The sequence below is a fragment of the Aquila chrysaetos genome, chromosome 1, assembly GCF_900496995.4.
Source record: "Aquila chrysaetos chrysaetos chromosome 1, bAquChr1.4, whole genome shotgun sequence".
Classification (NCBI taxonomy): Eukaryota; Metazoa; Chordata; class Aves; order Accipitriformes; family Accipitridae; genus Aquila; species Aquila chrysaetos.
In genome coordinates, this window is record NC_044004.1 from 27,272,444 (window position 1) to 27,293,927 (window position 21,484).

Sequence of the window (21,484 nt, forward strand, 5' to 3'; positions counted from 1 at the left end):
GTTTTTGTAAAATATTCAGAGATAATCTTAGCTTCAGCTAAAAATCCAGAAAAAATATTTCTGTGTTCTTTCTTTTTTTTTTTTTTAATTATTTCTTGGCATTCAGCCTTTATACCTGGAAAAAATGTGATGTTTTGGGCTTTGTCTTAAGCTGGCAATCTGAAAGCAAGCACTGAAATCACCGAGAATGTCTCAAGGTAGGATTTACAGGTATTTTGCACTTTCCTGGGCATTCACACTGCACAGCAACTGTTCCCCTGTCTAGGCAGACAGGGTGCAAACCACCTTTACTCTCTACAAAACAGACTCTTTACTAAGGGCTAAGCAGTGTTCCATCCAGCAGCCCACATACAGGTGTCATGCAAAGTGCCTGATATGAATAATAAATTCCTATGTCATTTTACCCCATGCCAACTTCTCCATAAAGATGACCCATCAGTGTATTTATTTACTCCTGTTTCATTTGATATATCACATCTTGCCATAGGAGGTTAAGAGGTTATGCTTCAGGCAAAAGTTAGCATTTCAAGTGACTTGTACATGTTTTATTTCTCCAGTGACTTCACTGCTTATTGCTAGACTAGGGCAGCGTCTCTAAGTAGTGTAGCTGCCACACAGTGACATTGCCATATGAGCAAGAGAGCCTGGATGCTTTTTTTTTGTAGGAAACAAAGCACTTTTAAGTATCATCGGGTGGTTTCAGAAATGTTTCAATTCTGAAAAAGTCAGAAGGGCAGTCAAACTTAATAGTCCCACCAACATGTTCTGTGGCCTTCCTGTAATTGAAGCTGTGTATTTAGTGTATAGCAGCAATCAAAAAATTCAATACAAGTTCTTATGTGGAATAAAGGAGAAAAATAACCACAGGTAACGTTTTAGTACACTGGATATTCGTAAGAAGTTGTGGCAAAAAACCAATTTGGCTCTCCCCCCGCCCCGTTTTTATATACAGGAAAGCACATGTGGGAAAAATAAAAGATTTTTTTTTTTTTTTTTCTTTTATTTTCCATGTGTATGGGCTGAAGGATAAGATTGTATTTCAAGACTCTTTTCCTACACTCTGTATGTGTTTGCTGTCTGGCATATCCAAAATGAAGATTAAACTAGGAACGCCCATGCACAGCTTACTCTCTGATTAAGTAGGTGTCCAAGAAAGAGGCACAAGGATCTCAAAGGCTCGCTGCCCTGGGCAGCGTCAGAAACCCTGTGACAAAGTCAGCAAAACCTCCCACCCAGGTGGAAGTTACTGCGGGCAACCAGCATCTCCTGTGAGATCCCGGCATCTCCTGCGAGGTGACAGTAAGGATGAAGAGGCTATGAGGGGTGGTTGTACTAGTGCCTGAAAGGTGCCTGATACTTGGACTTGGAGGAGAGTTCAGTGATACCTGGGAAATCAGAGATACTTGTGAAGTATCCTTTTCCTGCCCTGTCTAAACGTGTCGCTTTTTGTTTAGCAAGCTCGCTGAAGACATAGTTGCCAAAGCATCAGCAGTACCTGGAAGCTTTCGACTTCTTTGGTCCCCCTGAAGCTGTGTTCAAAACAGTCTGTGAGATTTGCACTTGCTTTTCTGGTTATCTCTATTAGCAAAAGTCCCTGGTGATCACCTGATGGCTCTCAGCCATACTTGGTACTATTACCTGTAATTATGTGGAACAACGTGGGGCCTGAAAGGGAACAGAATATAATGCATCAAAAATTTCTAATTTTTAGGAGCTGATCTCACAGCAGGATGGTATTTTACCCACAGTAAGTAATTTCACCGCAGACTATCCAGACATGTATTTAGCTACGTTCTTCCAAAGGGATGGGGCACAAGTGAGAAGACAACAGGAAACTATTTAACCCATTGTGTCCCCAGCAGATGAAGTACAGCTCTGCTTTGATGGTATTCTGCTGATAAAATGCTTTCTCATTACCGGTGAGAAATACAAAGGTACTAAAAGCTGGCTGAAGCTTATAAATACTTCTATATTCATAAAAGCAGTAATGTTTCGAGCACAAAATTGTATGATTTTGTTCTCATTCCAGTGACTGGAGGACTCTGAGCACTTTTGACTTGTAAAGCCACCGTACATCACAGTTTGCTGTTGGTACAAATAACCTCAGCCTTTCAAACACCTGATGCTACTTGCAAAGCCAGGCTTCTTGGGCTGCCATATTAACCGAAGCCTAAAGGAAGCCACAAAGAGAATCGCACAAGGCTGAGAGTCAAAGATTCAGTTTTGCTTCTGTGTTCCTCACAGCTCTGCAAATATCCTCTTTGCCAAGAGATAAGAGGAATCATTTCCTCCAAATCCTGCTGCAAACGTAACTTTTTAAGAGCCTGCGGCTCCCAACTATGAGGATGAAAAATCATTTAAACCTGCTAGCTTATTTATTTTGTATTTCTTTGACTTTGATGTGGTCTCTAGAGAGTTAACAAGATCATAACCGCCAGAGCGGATTCTCTGCAGGCTTATGCACGTATCCACTACCACTGACAACACCAACAGCGATCTGTGCCTACAGTAACCAATGGGAAAGACGCTAATGTCGAAATAACGGTTGCTTGTTATGATTTAGTAGAAAGCCTGCGGGGAGGCAGTAATTTTCCTGCCCACTAAGAAGAAGTTTCCATGGCCTTTACTTTCTGAAAGTGCCAGTGCCACTGGAAGTGGCAAAGTAACCTGGCCTGCAGCGAGTGAAAGACGAGTGAGATCTTTGCAGGAGCTAGAGGGTGAGGAGGAGGTGCTACAGGGCACTGACTTAGCATGCTGGGGAAGGCTGGTCTTGCTAAGATGCTAGGTGGTGACTAAGCAGGACACACGTACGAGGTGGCAGGTCTTCGTTGTTTATTGATCCAAGTTACAAGACTTCGTTGTTATCCTAGGCATCTGTACGCTGTAACAAGTGCTGCTTCGGCATAGCTTGTCACAGCTTTCTCTGCGGAGTATCCTGATTTCTAATAAACAGTTGAATGGCGTGGTGGCCACTGACTGTGCCAATGACAAAAGCTGGGGTGTGATCTCTCAGTCTGACCTGCCACACAGCGCAGCAACTGCCCCAGACTAAATCCTCGTTGCACTACTCAGTATCAGCGGGTAAAACACAGTACAACTCAAGTCGTCATCTCCCAGCGATGCAGTTTCTAGCCTTGGCTCATTGTTACAGTGTGTGCTATTTCACCCTCAGAAACATACACCTTATTTCAAGTCTGCATTTTGTTTTCCTTCAACTGGGTTTTACAAAATCTTTGGAAAAGAAACGGAAAATGCCTGTCACCTGTCAGGAACTTATAGTTAGTGGTGAAGTCATTTCTCTGTCTTCTCTTTGCTAAGCTCAACACTGACCTTCCCGAGATGCTGGGCTCAAGCTAAAAGCAGAGCCCCTACACCTACTTACGTGTCTGTACATCCAGAGACCATGCCAACCTTTTGGCCATGCTGTGCATCAATACTCGGCCAGAAGGTCACCACATCTTCCAAGAGCCTTTCTCAGTGTCCATTTCCCAGGGGCTGAAACCAAGTAGAGCGATATTCTCTGTGCCTCAACACATGTTAATGCTGCACCGTGTTCGGCCAAGTCTGTCACCTCTCATCTTCCTCACTCACTGCTACCTCTGCGCTGCTTGCAAGCTGCGAGCAATGATTGTATGCTTTCTTTCACCGATGAAAGTATTAAAAACATGGGCTGTGAACAGTTTCACAAAGAATCCCTCCAGAAATTCAACTGCATCATGGCAGTTTCCTGAATACAAACATATTTGCATTTTTAAAATCACTTTTTGTAATATAATGTTATGTAACACCCTGAGTATCTGCAGTACCCTCCATCAACCAAACTTTTCACCTCATCAAAACCATAATTTGGCAAGATGTTGCCTGGTACTAACTCCATTATTCTCTTTTAGTACTCTATTAATTGAAGCCGCCATCAGCTGTGCAATCAGTTTGTCTGGGCTCAGTATCAGGCCAATGAACCTACAATGATCTGGGACATCTCATGTGTCCTTTTAAAAAAAATAATGATACAGTATTTGCATCTTTCAGTCTTCTGGAGCATCCCAAATATTCAAAAACATAAGAAAATCATTGTCAGAGTCCTCTTTGTCCACCTTCATCTTTGTTTTAGCTCCTGAAATGAGTTGTCCAAATCTCATGATTTGAAAACATCATGCTTTGGTAGCAGCTGCCTAATGCTTTTGGCAATAAGCTGATGTGCACTTAGGGATGAAAAGCTGGTGTGCCCAAGCAGTTACTGCTCCTGGTGGCCTGTGCTGCGGCTCTCCTGGCGATGCCAGTCTCTGAAAGAGGGACTCCTGACTCCGCTCTTGAACCACTCTGTCTTACAACCTGGGCTGCTATCAGCATCTCTTTATGGTTTCTAAGAAGTCTGGCAAACCTGGCGCTGACCAACAAGCTCTTCAGTTGTCCCGACACTGGGAGGGAGTTGCGGCAGATAGCTGAGGTTGCAGTCCCACCTGAAGCCGCTGTTGAATGTGTGCTGACACACAGAGTTACGGTGGAAACAGAAAATATTTCTACCTGCTTACCATCATCATCATATTGGTGTGACTGCATCATTTTACTCTTCACAAGTACCAGAACAGAAATACTCAATGAGCAGTTCCGTATTATTGACAAAATCTACTATTTCCATCTAATAATCATCTGATACTGTTATTAGGATGCCATATTTCTCCTTTAATTTGCCAGGGAAAGAATGCCTCCTCAACAGACTGCTCCAGGTTTAATTTTAATTATTAATTTTCCACTGATCCTAACCTCTGCTTTTTACTCATCACCATCAACTTCCCTTCTACACCATTTGTTATGTTTCGAACTGTTCCTTCACTTTCCCTCTAAGCTGGTTAGTTTTGTAACCAGCATGAAACTTTTCCTCCTAGATAGTCCTTTTGGGCCTTCAACAACATGCTTTTCATGTTTCTCAATTACCACCCACTCTTTTTTTCTTTTTTTTTAACCTTTGACTCTAATAATTCTTTCCAACTTCTTACCAAATGCCAAGAACATCTCTATTATTGGTTTGGGCTGGGTTTTTGCTTATTATAAATGTTATTGGGCCACAATCACTTGTATTGGTATCTGTCAAAATGAGGGCTCTCACTTATCCTCCCCCAAACGTGGCCTGCAGCGTAACACACTCCAGGGCTGTTCATATTGCCAAAGCACAGCGCTATGAAGAGATACTTGGGCTTGTTGTAAATAAGGCATATCTCCAAGGTAAATAAGGCATATCTCCAACCTCTCCCGCTGCACCAGACAGCCCTAGTGAGGAGGGATGGCTCAACCCCAGCTCGGCCACGTGTCTCCCCGCAGTGGCCTCAGCCCCGTAAGCAGACAGTAAGAAATCTGGTTATTCTGTTCATTAACGAAATTCTGTGCTCTGTAGCTGACACTGGCTAGTTCCTCCTGGTGTTTTGCACAACAGAAGACAAATCCCTTAGCACTCAAGACCATTTACTTCTGACTCGCCAGTGGGGAGGAGAATTGGGAAGGGTGTACATCTACATGCACCCCGCTCAGACTGGCAGCTGTTAGTTAAGACTGGCTCAGCATTGCAACGCGTCCTCCTTTGCTTGACCTTGAGCGATGCTTCACTCCGAGTTCATTGCAGGGCATTTCTAAATTGATGCTCAACTGTCAAAAAGATATAACAAATGATAGGGAACCTGCTGACGAACTACATGGCAGTATGAATTTCTTATAACATTAACGGAGATGCTTTCTCTGCCTGAGATTTGGACAAGTGTGCAATATAACATGGCTTGGATTATTTTAGCTCATACGCTCATTTATTTCAATAGTCAGCTGAAAGCCAGTGAAAGCTGCATGGACAGGCTGTGAAGACAAGTTGTTGGGGTGCGATGAGCTGGAAAAAGAGCGAGGGGCAAGGAGAGATGGGGGTTAGTAAAGAGGAACTGATCTCGATACTCAAGACCCTACAAATTTGGATGTTTGTAACTGGTTGGTAAAATAAAACCAGCACCCATTTGTAGTGAGAGCAGCCAGCAGACATCAGAAGAAGTGACACTACACACAGAAGGGTGTTAAAGACTGGCTAAACTGACCTATGTGCCTGCCAAAAGCAGGAAAGGGAGTAAAAGTTATAGCAAATATCCCGTTACTTTTAAAATCCCTCTCAGTTGTGTTTTCCAGGTGGAGTGGAAAACCATCGAACTTCTGTTAATCTGCACCTCAAAAGCCATTGTATTTCTTTTCATTTTCTTTTGCAAAAATATTTCTTCCAGAAAGAAGAAAGAATGTGCCCCTTCCATACGCCCCTGGGATGTACACCTCTGCCAAAACAACAGAAGACAAGACATAAAACAAGGCATCTGTGCATCTCTCATTTAAGCGATGCTGCCACATGCTCCTGTGGCTTTTATTTTTTGTCTGTGCTCCCTCACTTTCCTTCTACTTAATAGAAGGTACCTCTTCTTGGCCTCCCTTTCAGCCATGAAGTCTTCAGGCAGCGACCTCCCCTGTAAACATTTATACTGCTGATAACTAACAGGGAAACCAAGGAGCCCTTGGTGAGGGGGGACAGCAGTTTGTGTCACTAAAATGCCAAATACTGACTTGCAAAACGCAAACCAAAGTTGAGACTGGGGAGTTCAGCCTCACCAGGCTGAACCACAGCTCCCTACAAAACTTCCACCAGCTTTTGCTCCCCAAGGTAGGCTAAGAAACCTGACCCCCCAAATTCTTACGGGTTTTTACCCAGAAGCATTGAGAAAACAGATTAATAAAGCCCTGGTCTGCTGCAGTTACGTGTTTCAGTAAGTTTTTGTACTCAGGCTGGTTTTGCAAACTAAGCTGGCACCCCCAAGCTGCAAAAGCAAAGCCATGCTGCAAATTCAAAGGGGTTCTCGTGCCAAACACTGGGCAACCGCGCTCGAGGCTCTCTCTTCCCGAAGTAACTTCACGCTTTGAAGCTGAACAGCAGAACGAGGCCAGAGATCAGACCAAAACATCCAGAACATGAAGGGAAACCAAAGAAGTGGTTAAATGTGAACATCAAGAAAAAGGACAAAAAAAAAAAAAAAGACATGAAAAAGTGTTCGTCATCACCCTTGATGGCTGCTTTATCTACGCTGCTGCTGTGGTAGGCTCTTTGGAAATGCAATGCTCTGAAAGTATAAAGGAGACAGGATTTGTAGGGAAAAGTAATATCTTTTATTAGATCATCCGATATAGTCAGGAAAAAGAGTCAAGCCTTGGGCACACAAAACCTTCTGGAAAACTTGTCTGACTTTTTCAATTACATTGATATTAACTCTACCTGCAAATCCCGCTTTGCTTTGGCTACTTCCAGCCACCACGAAAGTTGCCTCTGTAGGTGACCACCTCTCTACATTTGAGGGTATTTTTCACCCCCATTCTCCCGCAGGTTGCTGGAGTATTTTTTGCTGCTGGGCCAACAAGGTAAGAATAATTACTGTATTTATCACACACTGCTTCCCCTTACTTATTTGTACCTTTTCACTACTTTCAGGCTGGTTTGCCCAAAACCATGAAGCAAAGCTCGGAGCACCCGGAGGCAAACCCTCACTCATGACTCCTGGCCTTTGCTTTAACCACCTGGAAATATTTTCTCCCTTTTAGGCTGAAAGCTGTGAGAAAATGCTGCTGACAATAGCGAAGGAGAACTGCTTAATATCCCTATATATTAGAGGGTCTAAATCCAGGTCTTACATGCAGTCTCACAAATAAGTCTTTAATTTTACTATTGGGAATGTATCACAGCCCTAGTAATTTTTATACAGAGGAAAGAGATTAGGAGACATTTTTCTCCTCATATAGATGGATTACTTTGCTCTGTTCTTGACAGTCTCAAAACCTTAAAGAGCCAATGACAAGTTTGCCAAACTCCTTCCAGGAATTATCTAATCTTTAAGTATTTTTCAAAACAAGACAAAATAACACACTGAATGAAAATGTTTCTCTTTTTTTCAGTTGAACTGAAAACTGAAAATGTTCAGTTAATGTTTTTGCCTTAAAAAAAAAATATTGGGGAAAACTGCACAAATTGCAAGATGTCACATTGCTCCAAAACCAAAGCACTGAAATAGGAATTTTTCTTCATTTATTCCATAGCTGAAACAATTAAGATTTCACACAAATTTTAAGTATTGTTTCAGTCAAATCAAATGGGTATTTTCTGAGAAAAAAACTCCCAACAACCAAAACATATGCAATATTTCACCCATGTAATTGCTTTTCTCCAGTGGTGATCTGCCAAAGAGTGATGCTAGGCTATGGGCAAAAAGATCCTACAGGACTGGAGGGCTTCTACAGCAACAGGGCAGAGTCCTGAAAACAGAAAAATCTTATTTTCTGTGTCCAAAAGCTACAGAAGGATATGTTTTGTATAATATTCGCTAAAAAAAAACAGTCGTTGCCTTTACATCTGCTGAGAAAACACTCTTCTTCCTGGTAGTCTCTTTGTGAGCCATGCAAATGGTGCTTTGCAGAGCTAGAGGCAGAGATGTACAGCGGTAACTATTTTTAGACCGCAAACTCTCATGGATTTTAAAAGGGCTTTTGCATATGGAAAGTAAAAAAAAAAAAAAAAAAAAAGGCAAAGTATTTCAGGAAAAGAATAAAATGATTCATAGACGGTTAGGGAGCAGAAGGGAGGGGCTGGTGCCTTTATCTCCTGTTGACAGGGTTGCTAGTGGGAGCCTCAGCACCCACGGGGAGGGCTCGGTGCACGCCTCCCACTGCCCCACGGGGTCCCCTGCCAGCCTCACCGAACAGCTCCAGCCCACCTCCCTCAAGGATGAGAGGGAAACCCACTACCTCAAAAAACCTGCTCCATCAGCGGCTTGACGGGATGGTATGGCAGCCTCCATGCTCACCTAGCTGCCTCCACAGTCGCTCCTCTGCTGCACTCATCGCCTCGCCTGGCCCGTCGGACGCCCGGCGTCAGGTGTATGAATGCGCAAGGAAGAAAGTTTGTGCTCCGAGATGACTCTGATGTGATGATAGATGGTGGCAAACAACACACAAACCCTCTGCAGAGGGCTTTCTGGCTCCCTTCCAAGGCACGCAACGTCTTGATGGGCAAAAAAATAGTGCTCAGAGAACGAGCGCTGAACCCGTTTACATACAGAGTTGGGCATTTCAAGTCAGAGAAAAATTTCTGCCGGCTTCTTTGGTAGCAGAAGCTCAGTGGAGCAAAATCAGCACTGGAGACAAAAATAATCAGACATTGCCTTTAGTTGATTTTTGATTAACCTTGCTCAGTAGTGGCTGTGGGACTGCCTGGGGAGATCAGACCTCTGTCCTACCATGTAGCAAAATCTGAGGGCACCTTCTGTAGCTCTTAACACTTCCTCAAACACCCGGGTCACTTTAGACCTATCTGTATACATCACCCAGACAGCAGCAGATGCATCTGATGATAATTTTATGTTGGCTGATGAAGTCATACATCCTTGCACACTTATTTTACATTTGTCTGCTTCCTTTGAACCACTGTTAACAAGGTGCTTCATTACTCCTGGGGGGTGGAAAATGACTATGCTTATGTATGTTTATCTCTCTTTTAAAGGGAGATGAAGGGTAACTGTGATGACCCAGGTAAATACTGGCTGCTTAGCCTGGCATTAATCCTAGCAAAATACAGGCAATCGCAATGGAATTCAATTGACTAAGAGCTAAAGAATATGAATATAATTAATGCCAGTCAAAACAGTCTTATGGAAAGTGGATCTTGTCAGACTAACCTGATTGTCATTCTTTGATGAGATTATAGGTTCGCTTGAAAAAGTTGGGTTGAATAGATGTAATATACCTAGACTCCTGAAGGCCATTTAACTTAGTACCCTGAGCGATCTGATTGCAAAAGCAGCAACACACATCAGTAGACTAGAGCATACATGGATTAAGAACCTGCTACTGACATCTCAAGTATTTGTCATTGGGGGAATCATCATCAATAGATGTGTTTCTAGCAAGGCTCGACAGGGACTGACAGCAGCCTCAATACCATTTGACATTTCTAACCACGATCACAAAGTTAATTTAAAAACAATCAAAAAAATTCTGGATGATACAGAAATTGGTGAACCAGCAAACAGTGGGCAAACAGGACAGCCAAAGCAATCCAGATCACTTAGTAAATGAACACAGCCAAATACAAAGTATGCACGTCTAGGAAGAAACGCGCACAGAATGAGCAGCTCAGCTGCGCGACTGATCGCCAAATGACCAGGGCAACCGCGGGTGGGAACAAAGAGACCTATTCACCTTCGCTCAGGCAGACAGGAACACATTGCACTTATTTCCAGTGCCCAAATTTTAAAGAAATGAGCAGACAGGGAGAAAAGAACCGCAAAGAAGAATTCAACTCATTTGAGGAGTTCTAAACAGCTGTTTGCTTAGTTTACCTAAGATGGAAATCAAGTCACCTTTCAATCTGTAAGTACCTTCAACGAGAAAAAGCACCAAGTCCTATACAGCACTTCATTTAGTGGAGCAAAGCATAAAAGTCAATGGCTAGAAGCTGGTTTCAGATAGTCAGGCAGAGAATAAAGCACGCATGTTCAGCAGTGTAATTAACCATGGGAGTCAAGTGACAGGGTAAGAGGTAGAGCCACTGCCCACCAGAGTCTCCAACTCAGGACTGGAAACCTTCTGAGATATTACTTGAGTCAAACGTAAGTTATGCTTTACTCAAAGTCAAAAAGATCACTGGGTTCAATATAGGTGATTGAATGAAAGCTGTAGGTCAGATTATAGACGCTGATGATCATTTTCGGTCTTATACACCTGAAGCTAGGACTCAGCAGGAGTTGAAGTCCACACGATTCCCTTTGTCACACAGTGCTTCCACATGACATATGAACCACTACTGAATCTAGTGAGAGTGCACGAGTTATGGTAACTCTGGATTTTGGGAGGGGTGGGGGAAGTATTCTAAATTTTGGGATTTCTCTGCACTGAACAATGATCCTTATGGGATTTGCTGGTACCCCTAGGGATCAATGCACAAAAGAAAAACACAATGTAATACGAATAATGGATAATACATCACTGATAGCTGGGGAGAAGAAATTATGGAGACTGCTGCTTGCTTTTTGATCAGATACTGCAACTGCACCTATGTACTGGGGCAGTAGTTGGTTACTGCCTTCTTCCTTCCTGCATAGTTAGCATAGCTTGGAAGTAGTTTCTCTCTTGCAGCTCATGCTAAATTATCTGTGCTTTTCTGCCATTTCAGGACTAGTTCAATTAACTCTGCATGGATCTAGCCTAAGCACCTCAAACTTTAGCTAGCAAAGGTGCAGCTCCCTAGCATTTATACATGTCAGAAGCATGTTGTATACTTATTTACTTTACTAATTCCAATTTGCTTTTACTATTATTATTTGAGCTGTATTTTTGCCTGTGCTTAAAGTTTAGAGGATATGGGTCCAAGATACTTTGTTCTTATCCAATACCACTCTTCAAGTATCTCGGTGCACCTTAACAGTGAGAAGTTTTAAGTTTAAAGGGGCACAAGAAGTTTTTCACAGAGGGGGTTTCTATTAGATGGAATTTTTCTGCCTGCTTTCTCTCTCCCTGTGGCTGCTAGGTATTGCTGAACTGAGGAAGTTGTTGTCAAGCTTTTTTTTCAGGTTTTATTTGAAGATGAATGGGAGGAGATGTATTTATGCTTCTCACTGAGCTAACAGCAATTTAAGAGGTACTGTTCAACGTAAAAGTCAAATCTATTTCAGTTAAAAGTATGGATGTAACTTTGAATAGTTTCTTTAAGTAACCAAAAAAGGAGCCCCAAAAGGGAATTTGGTTTATAAGCTGCAATATCACTTAAAGAACAGGATAGATAATTAGGTATAAAAGCCTATGTTTGAAATTACTGTGACAAACCACCTGACATTTGCAATTTGGGATTACAAGTACACCCCATCCTGATCACAGCTCACTAGTCTAGGACTCAAGATTCATATGGATGAGTACCAGCAGACAATTTTCCACTGGGCACAGCTATAGGAATTTTGGCTGGAGACAAATTCCAGTGTTTGATTACTACGATCACAACCTTAAAAATGACTAGAACTTAAAACAAACTATCACCCAAACTATTTTTATCACTGACTGACAGTATTATATGGCAGGGGATTATTTACCTGGAATGCTCTCCAATTTTCTACGAAGTTCCTCATTTTCTTGTTGCAATGAAATTACCTCCTGCTCTAGCTCTTGACACCGAGGGCAGTAACCTTCTTCCTCTTCCTCCTCTTCCTCCTCTGGAAGTGTAGAAGATGATGGGTGACCGTGAGATTCAGATGTTGCTGGAGATGTCCATCCACCTAAAGTGTGTACTGGAGAGGTTGAAAGTGGATCCACATCTGCCAAATGGCTAAAATCGTTTACTGATGAGGTGTTCTGAGAAGGGAAACTCCCAGAAAGCAAATAGTTCTGAAGGGAATCGGTAAAAACTCTCAGAAAGGCTGAGGTTTGTTGTTTCTTTTGCATATACTGCATCTCTATGTCTAAAATGTCTGATGTCTGACTATGGACCATTTTCCCAAGCTGACACTGCTCTTGTCTTTCACTATAATTTGGGTTTTCCTGCTTTATACAAGAAATCATGGACTGAGAGTGATTGTTGTCCAGTAGTTTTCCACCACAATTTAAGAGACTTAGAACCCGGCTGCATTGTTGGGCAAAGGCATCCAGAATCATTCGACTCTCTGCAACAAAAGAAAAGATGAATCACAGAAACCTAATGCAAAAGGTTATGCCAGGCAGTAACAGCTAGATGAATGTACACAACTGTTTACAGTAGCATGCATTTTATTTCTGAACACATTAAAATTATGGCTTCTGCTTTAATACTTCTGCAACACTGTGATTTAAAACAATCCCGACTTTGCTTCTATTTTGAGAGTGCCCTTGTGCCCTTGCTGTTAATCAGAAATGCACTGTGATGATAGTCACTGCTTACTGCCATCTTCTTTCAGATGGATTAAGACAGGAAAATGGGGAAGAAAACACAAACTCCATCCAATTTGCTACAAGTAAAAGTTCAAGTAAGTACTTCTTTGGAAGCCTATTTCAAGCTGCTGGTGGGCATTGCCTGTACATATTTGCAGGACTTTGCACTACACCTTCATCCTATGCCCTGCTCCTCTCCAACAAGGCTTCCAAGCTTTGTTTTTTCTCCCTTTCAACTTTGCTGCACTTGCTTGATATTGGGTGTGGGACACTTCACGTAACCCACCTCCAATTCTATGGACTTTGCTTCTGTTTCTTTTGCTTTAAGTTCCAGATACGTCCAAGAACAACTCAAGAGTGATAAACGCAAACCCCTCTTCTTGCACCAAAGAAAGGCATCAAATGTACAACATGAAGCTGCCCCGGTCAGGGGAGGAATTTTCTCTGTCCTGCTGACCTCCTACGAATTTGTGGGCAGGCCAGTAACACGCAGTGGAGAGCAGTGCAGAGTTCTCCAAGCAGCTCTGGACGTAATCAGGGAACTCTACGTGGGGCTGTGTAGCAGTTTCTGGAGGCAGCAGCTCGGTTCTGGAAGTAGGGTAAGGATGCCATGCCGCACCTAGTCAGCCTGGCCTCTAATGACAGGAGGTGTCACGTCTCAGGGAGCAATAGCACCTACAACCTAAACTACACAGTAGGATGGTTCATTTCTGCAGCACCTATGTATATAGCTCAAGCTGCTGTAACAGTTCTTGGACCCAGATGGAAAATGACCAAAGACATTTATGGTACGACCTGTTAGGTTCCCCAGTAAAAATAACGCCTTTTAAAAAATTTTTAGCTTATTCATAGCTGAGTTCCCCTAGGTGTCTAAAAAGATGTAACTAACATTTTGCATGAGATTAAAAAAAAAAAAAAAAAGACTGGTAGGTTTAAGCGCTGCCAATTTTGGAGAGCTCTTCTCAGGCAGGCTTGACTTTTAGAAAGTGACAAATGCATTTACTTTTGAAAAGGCAACCTGCTACAGATGCATGAGACTAAGCACCCCAGACCTTAATTTATCTTAACGTCATCACTAGAGATGAAAACATAGCCTCATCACACTGATAATAAGTAAAGAACAGAAACGTTAGGAATTCAGGCCTTTAAGAGGTGGCACTTCTCATGGTGCTCTCCACAATCCAGAAGACACCTTCTGGTGGAAAATCGACTTCACACTGAAGTTAGTACAGCTGGCCTGAAGAATATTTGAAACAACACTAATTTGCATTTTTACCATCCTCCAGATCTCTGCACAGAGGGCAGGGCTGAAGCAGCATACAACTGCTTTCGGTCTCGAACGCAGCCGGAGGAGACCTCCCCAGCACAAAACCTGAGGACGGGACCTCCCGAGGACTTGACCGTAAGCGCAGGGACGTGAGGCGGACAGAGTAAGCACAGGCGCGGTGCTGGGCGACGAGGCTGCCCAGGGCCAGGCAGACAGAGCCCACCGGCACGTGAAGGACTGGGGTGGTCCTAAGACCACTCAAAGCACCCTCGCAATCAGCCTCCTGTGCTAACAAGTCGCACCACCCCCTTGTAGATGGGCTCGGACGAACCAGAGCAGATTTCTCCAACATCTTTGATCCAAAATGTTAAGCAATGCCCTCTGTCCACACTACAAACTCAGAAGGGCAGAAATGCACAGGCATTGCTGCCCACTCTGCAAGTGGGTGCTGGTGGGGTGCCAGGTGCTCTGCAGCCTCCACACCTGCTGTCCCTCCTTACCTTTTACTGCATTAACCTAAGGCCAGCTGTCTTTAACCCTTACGATGCAAGTGCAAAATAACACAGCACAACAGACGTAATATAAATTAAAAGAATGGAACCTCAGTGACATTGCAGCTTTCCAGCTGGGACCTACTGATAAACCAAAAGAAAATCAAGAAACCCAAGCATCACCAACGACCTGAAGTTGGGCTTTCTTTGCCTTATTTCTTTACTTCCCACATTTTCCCTTTAAAATTATTACAGGATGATATTGATTGGAACTTTGCAATCCTACTACAGAGCGTTTTTTTCATTCATTTTAATCCTATAATCCGATTCCAGACCTGAAGTCATATTTACTGTTTGTATTTTAATCATTATGGTCCCTGCTGACAAAACAGTTACTCATTCTTTGCGTATCCTTGTTGCAAGCGGACACAATATGAATGAAACAACTGAAAAGGGATTAGATTAGTGTAAGAGATGTTATTCTAATATTATGGCTTCTCCTAAAATACGGCAAAAAGTAGCCTGACATTTCAAATACCAGTTTTGAAGAATGCTATAATACACACTAACATCAGTAAAGATAAAATTAATGATTAGTTTTGTTGTAAAATTGAATGCATTAGGCACATTCACTGTGATAATAGCTTAAAATGTAACTGAAATTTTAGACAGAAATGACAGTATTGATTTAATCTTCGGTTCGGTATCAGATCTACTACAAAGACAAAATAACGGCAATTACTGTTTTTTTTCTTAACTTTAACCCATACTCAAAGATATAAAAATGAAGTCATGACAAGGCAGGGCTATTTTGAAATGCTAGCACAAAAATTCACAAATGCTTTTTTTGTGGGTACTGCTGGGCAGCAATAGTGAGGGATGCTCTCAGCACACATTCTGGAAACATCTGGCTCTGTGCTGAAGCGGGTACCACTTTGAAGCGACTTCTTCACCAGTAACTGTACACGTACCCACAGTCTGAACAGTCCTAAATGAGAATGATAACCATGGTTATCTCTTGTGATGGAGAAAAAATAAAAACAAATGCTGCCCATTTAGCATATATTGTAGAAACTGGGATTTCAGCTTTTACGGACTGACTGTAATTAGAAATGCAAGCACTGTGCAATGTCTAATCACTAAGAAATGACAAAAAGTTGTTTTTATGTGATTACTACTGAATAATCACTGATCTATGATTCTTAATTGACTTAATGTAATGTATGTATTTTCTAGGAAAGGAGGATTCTATTGAAATGACTGCACCGGACTAAAACAGTGTAAACAGTTTATTAGAGTCTTATTGTGATATTCCTTTTTCTTATTACGATGCTCACCAACCATGTAATTCTAATGTCTCAGACCCCGCAGTCTTCAGTCATACAGAACTTCTATCGACTTTAACTAGACTTTTGCCTGAAGGTAGACTTGCCGGATCAGGCCCATAAAGTGCTAATATAGCGGGATTAAATTGCTAAAAGTGTAAGTATTCCTAACTAGATTTATCTGAGAGTGCAAGCAACCAGAAGATACTATCATATGGCAAATCAGGTACCAACTCCCAGATACAGCATTCATCTTTACATCTTTTTCTCATTGATGCTAAACTGTGGGGCTTCTTAGCTATCCAACTGCCAGATTAAAACCAGGGTTTTAGTAAGAGCAAACTTCTGAAACTCAACCTGACGACTTACATTTTCTGATGCATCAATGTATCTGGAAAGACTGGCAGGTATAACATCAGCTTTTCCTACACCTGAGGATCTTTTCAATACTTAGACCAGACAGCTTTATTAATCAGGCATTGTGTTGGGTCTCAATGGCTCTGGATTCAGGTCGTGGCTTTTCTGTAGTTTCCTTTGTAATCTTGGGCAGCTGGTTTAAAAAGTCATCTTCGTAACTATTGAGTGGGTCTGAATACCATACATTCTTCCTTGCAGGGAATGTATTAATAGATATTTAATTTTCAGCAAGATTCCAAAGTTCGGGTTCCTTCGCAATTTCAATCATCTCGCTCTTCACCTTGCAGCGTTTCAGCCCTCTCGCCTGATAGTTTGTATTTCTTGATTTGTTAGATTATTATCACATTAATTCAGATCCTGGGGCAGCAGCTCTGTACCTCCCAAGTGGCTTTGTCCATGCATATAGACTTTATCATTATGTTTTTAGATATGAACGCTGCTGTAAATATCTACGCTTGGGTCACAAAATCGAGAGCATATGACACCTACCATGACTAAGTGATGCTTTATGGGGCATTTTGCATGAAGATCACCGAGACAGTCCAGTGGATGAAGATTAGAAGTGTTTGGCCAGTTCAGTACTGATCTGATAGACCTACTTCCAGATGGGGGTTTCCAGCTTCTTGGTTAAGGCCAAAATAATGATCTTCACCTTCTCTGTTCACTTAAACTTTCTTCTGTCCGGGCGTGATAGAGCTTTATTAACTGGTTGTTAAACATGCCAGGTTGTTGGCACTGGAATAACACCTCTAAGACAGCTCTGCTCTTCTTTCTCTGCTTTCCATGAAAGCCCATCTTAAATTTTAAGGCGCGCTATAAGGTCTACATCACGCTTTCCTAAAGAAAAGGAGTTTCTCTGGTGGACTATGACACTGTTTAATGTACCCACTACCAAAGACAAAGATACATGTTGTTTTCATACCAGGAAAATAATCTGAATAGACTAATAAAGACTTAATATTTTACAGGAGAAAATGGGTATCTGCTGGTGCTTTGAATGCATCCGTTTGCGTGGCTTACTCCGCAGCAGCAGTGGTCAGAGTAACCACTATTCACTAGAGGGGAGAGAGAAGGCTCGCGTTGCACTGCAGCTCCACATTTCTCGTTGTAAGGCGACACTTCTCTTGCAGGATTCTTCCCTACAAGATGGGATCTCAAGGTAGATCTTTCCTCACCATGCTCCAGGGCAGAGAACACCTGCTTTTCCTCCTTCCTCCAACCTCTTCCTGCAATTCTTCTGGAGTCTGGAGGCCAGGGTGGTCTCTTGGAGAGGGACTGAGGAAGAAACCATCTCTAACCATTAGGAAAAGCTTCAAAAATATGGAAGCATCCTTACTTGTAGCTGCCTTTGAGGTGCCCCCTCTCAAAAGCAAACGTGGTGCTCTGAATCCCAAGGGGCCAGAAATGTCATGCCCGAAGATTAAGAATCAACTGCATTAAGCGTTTAAGCTGCTAGCGCAGAGTGAGACATCCCAGGAATGGTGTTTTACTAGCCAGCTTGCTCACTGTTGCTTGCACAAGTGAAGAGGTGTCAGCAAAAAGAGGGGAATCTCTAAAACTGAACTTAGGAAATGAGTGTCCCTACAAAACTGTGATCTACAGCCCTCCATCCCCTCAATCAAGTAAGCACCCGCCAAGTGCTGCGGGTAAGCTAAGTGGGAAAACTGTGCAAGGCACGGATGGTGACTGTCTGCCTTGTGGAGGACAACTCAGCAGACCTGCAGCTGGATACCTGCTGAGGGAAGGAAGGATCCTTCCCTCCCTATAACACCCACCACTAGGGAGAGGAACCTCTGGCCAAGAGGTGTTCTGGAAAGGGCCCAGCCCATGCCCCTTGCTGCTGTGGGCAACCCAGGAGCTGGGTGGGCAGAGACCCTGAGGGCGCTGGGCAAAGCACAGGGTGACCGTGCATGGAGCACACGCAAATGGTCCCGCTCCCCAGGGGCAAAATCCCAGCTCTGCTTCCCCAGCGGCAGCCTGAGCTATTAAATTGGCTCACACATTTGTTAAGAGGATTTCAAGGCTCTGGATGACGGGATGGAAGTACTTCACATGCATACAGCCTCGAGGTTCCAACTAGCTCTCCCTCAACAGCTCCCTGCTCAGCTTACCGGTGCTGCGGTTCCTCCAACACAAGGCACCTGGTGTTTCTCCATCACCGAGCAGGAAGGATAGGCGCATAGCTCAGCAAAGCACCCGTACCTCAGGGGTTACAATACCCAGGAGGTCTAAACCTTGCCTCTTGCTTTATCAGCCTCTGGTAACAACTTGTACAGAATCCCTGTTCTGCACACTGTAGCAAGTTTTTGGTTTGTTTTCTCCTGTTCTGTTTTGCTTTGTACTTAAGTTTTAGCTGAGAGAAGGGTATGTTGGGACCCATATAGGAACCTAAAGTAAAAGTAAAGTCTAGATGTACAGGTGACGGGACGGGGACTTCACAGAACTTCAGTGCACAAAAAGCAGTTCCTTAACTATCTTTTTTTTGTTTAGCACAGGACTGAATCAATGACAAACTTTGCAGCCTGCTCTAGCTCCTGGTTACTACAGTCTACAGGGGCAGGAGAAAGTCCAAACTTCTGCTCATCAAAGCCCAGAGGGCTTTGCTCTGAATATGGCCTCGTATATCATCTACCAGACAGCCAAGTGTTTTCCATGGTGTAATCTGCTTCTGTGAAGAAATGCAGGTGTCACGTTTATTGGCATCGTTTTGATTGTGGGCCACAAACCCCCCCCACCCTGAAAACCATCATTTGGGCATTTAAAATAAGAAGTAATTTCAAGAAAAAAGAAAACATGACCTCCTGCCACGGATCACGGGACTATGCGTCAGACCCGTGAATTTTCAGGCTAATCTATTCAAGTATTAAACTTTTTTGGTAAAGTACTTGAATTATTTGTAACAAGACATGATAAATTCATCCAGCACACGGCTGCTTCTGAGCAAAAACAGGCATTAAAACATAGCCATATATCCTATTAACTAGCATATCTCCCTGTTTAGTAAGGAAATGTCATCACATTTGTTACAAAGGCAAACAGCAACATACCAAAACAGGATCCAATTTTTCTAAATAAATAAATCAATGATGTGTCAAAAATTAACAGATGAGTTAATATACCCGATGTTATCAAAACCAGATGGTGCTTCATAATATTCATCCTGTTCAGTCAAACCCTGAATATATTCTGGACCATCAGTATATAAAATAGGATGCTGCTATTTGTGATGGCAAACAAAAGCAATCATGCCTGCCAAGCACATACTATAACAGGCAGCATTTCAGCTCTGCTAGACAGAAAGTAATTAGAATGCTTTTAATGTCCAAAAGAATGATGCTGATAGGCTGCCACAGATGTGTAGATTTATGAATATTTATATGGTGGTTTATAGCTGACACTTTTATCAGTTGAAGAAGATAAAATATCTGCCTGACTCAAAAGCTTGACAGTCAGGTTAATAAAATCTCATTAAAGAGAATGACCTATGCAATTATATAGGATTTATTGTAATTCATTTTTGATTGTACTCTGCTTAAAGATGCAATTTCCCATTTCCTGATGCCAAATTTAGGTTGCATATCAAGATCTACGTGGTTTTTAACTCCAAGCCATCGCTAGAAGAAAGATACGCGTTCAGCATCTCGGTATCTTACACCTTTAAAGAAAAAAAATAATAAAATAATCCGGTCTCCCGTTCCTCGCTGCATCTTACGAAAACGGTGCAGGCAAGCAACCGATCTATTTTCTTTCTGTTAAAATCACCACCACCTCCTTAACAGCAGCCTCTCCATTACCAGCAGCTCCCGCCGGCAGCCAGCCCCAGCCTGCCGCCCTCCCCGGCCGCCGCCGCCGCCGCCGCCGGCCCGGGGCCGCCCCCCCCCCGCGCCCCGCAGACGGCAGCGGCGCTCCCGCAGGTGCGAACCGCCCGCCGGGCGCTTGCCCCGCCAAGTCGCGGGCGGCTGCCGGCACGGCCCCGACGGCGGCGGGGGCGGCCGCGACCCCCTCGCCGCCCCGCTCTTCCCGCCGCCCCGGGGGCGATGCCGGGCGGGCAGCGCCCGCGGCCCCGGCCCCCACAGAGGCCCCGCCCGCCCCCGGGAACTTTAGCGACGCCCGATCGACGGGCGCAACCGGCCGCTCGCCCCTTTCACCGCCGCGCCCGGCCCGGGGCGCCCGGCGCCGCCAGCCCCGATGGGGGGGACCCCGCGGGGGGGGGGGGGGCGAGCCCGCCGCCAGCCCCCCGGGAAAGGGGGGTGTGCGTGGGGGGGGGGGAGCCCGCAGCCCCCATCCCGCTCCCGCCTGCTGCAAAGTGCCCCGCGAAGTTGCGCGGCGGAGGAGAGGAGTTGCGCGTACCTGCGCTCAGCTCCGCGCCGCCGCCCCCCGCCGCCGCCGGGCAGGGGCCGTAGCGGCCCGAGGAGCTCGGGGCCGGCGGCGGGGGTGGGGGCGGCGGGCGGGGGTGGCCCTGGGCAGCGCCGGGGGCGGCGGCGGGGCGGGCGGGCCCGTTGGGGAAGGGGCCGTGCGGCGCGTAGGGCAGCGGCTCGGCGGCGTGCGGGAAGGGCTGCCCCGCTCCGCGCCCGCGGGGCACCTCCACCATGGTGGGTCTCTCGTAGCGCTTGGCCAGCGCCGCCCGCTTCCCGGGGAAGGTCTTCAGGACGCTGTAGGGGCCCCGCTGCTTGTAGATTTTGGGGGTGCTGGGCCCCTCCTCCGCCGGCTGCATCTCCTCCTCCATCCTCCGCCGCCGCCTCCCCCGGCCCGGCCCGGCCCGGCGCGGCCCCGCTCCGGGGCTGCGTCTGCCGCCGCCGCGGCTCGTCTCTGTGGCACGGCGGAGCCCCGGCGCGGCGGGGCGCCGGCCTGATTGACAGGCGGCCGCGCCAATGCCTGGAGGGAGACGGGCGGCGACCGGCAAGTGTTTAGGGTAATCTCTGCTAATGGCAGCGGGCCGGGGAGGCGGGCCCTGGCGGGGCCGCCACCGCCCCCGGCACCCCCCCGCGGGGGGCAGGTGAGCCGCCGAGGGGGACGAGCGGCCGCGGAGACAC

General features: G+C 44.8%; 1 protein-coding gene across 2 annotated transcripts in view; it reads right to left on the reverse strand.

Annotated features, from left to right (window-relative positions):
* Nucleotides 1-21,277, reverse strand: part of BEND4 (BEN domain containing 4) — a 33,514-nt gene extending 12,237 nt beyond the window's left edge. For both annotated transcript variants that reach the window (XM_030025073.2, XM_030025064.2), the window contains exons 1-2: nucleotides 20,802-21,277; nucleotides 12,141-12,707 (exon numbers count right to left, since the gene is read on the reverse strand). In XM_030025073.2, the coding sequence (XP_029880933.1) occupies nucleotides 12,141-12,707; nucleotides 20,802-21,177 (943 nt within the window). In that variant the 5' untranslated portion in view covers nucleotides 21,178-21,277. The remainder of the gene's footprint in view (nucleotides 1-12,140; nucleotides 12,708-20,801) is intronic.
* Nucleotides 21,278-21,484: the final 207 nt, after the last annotated feature.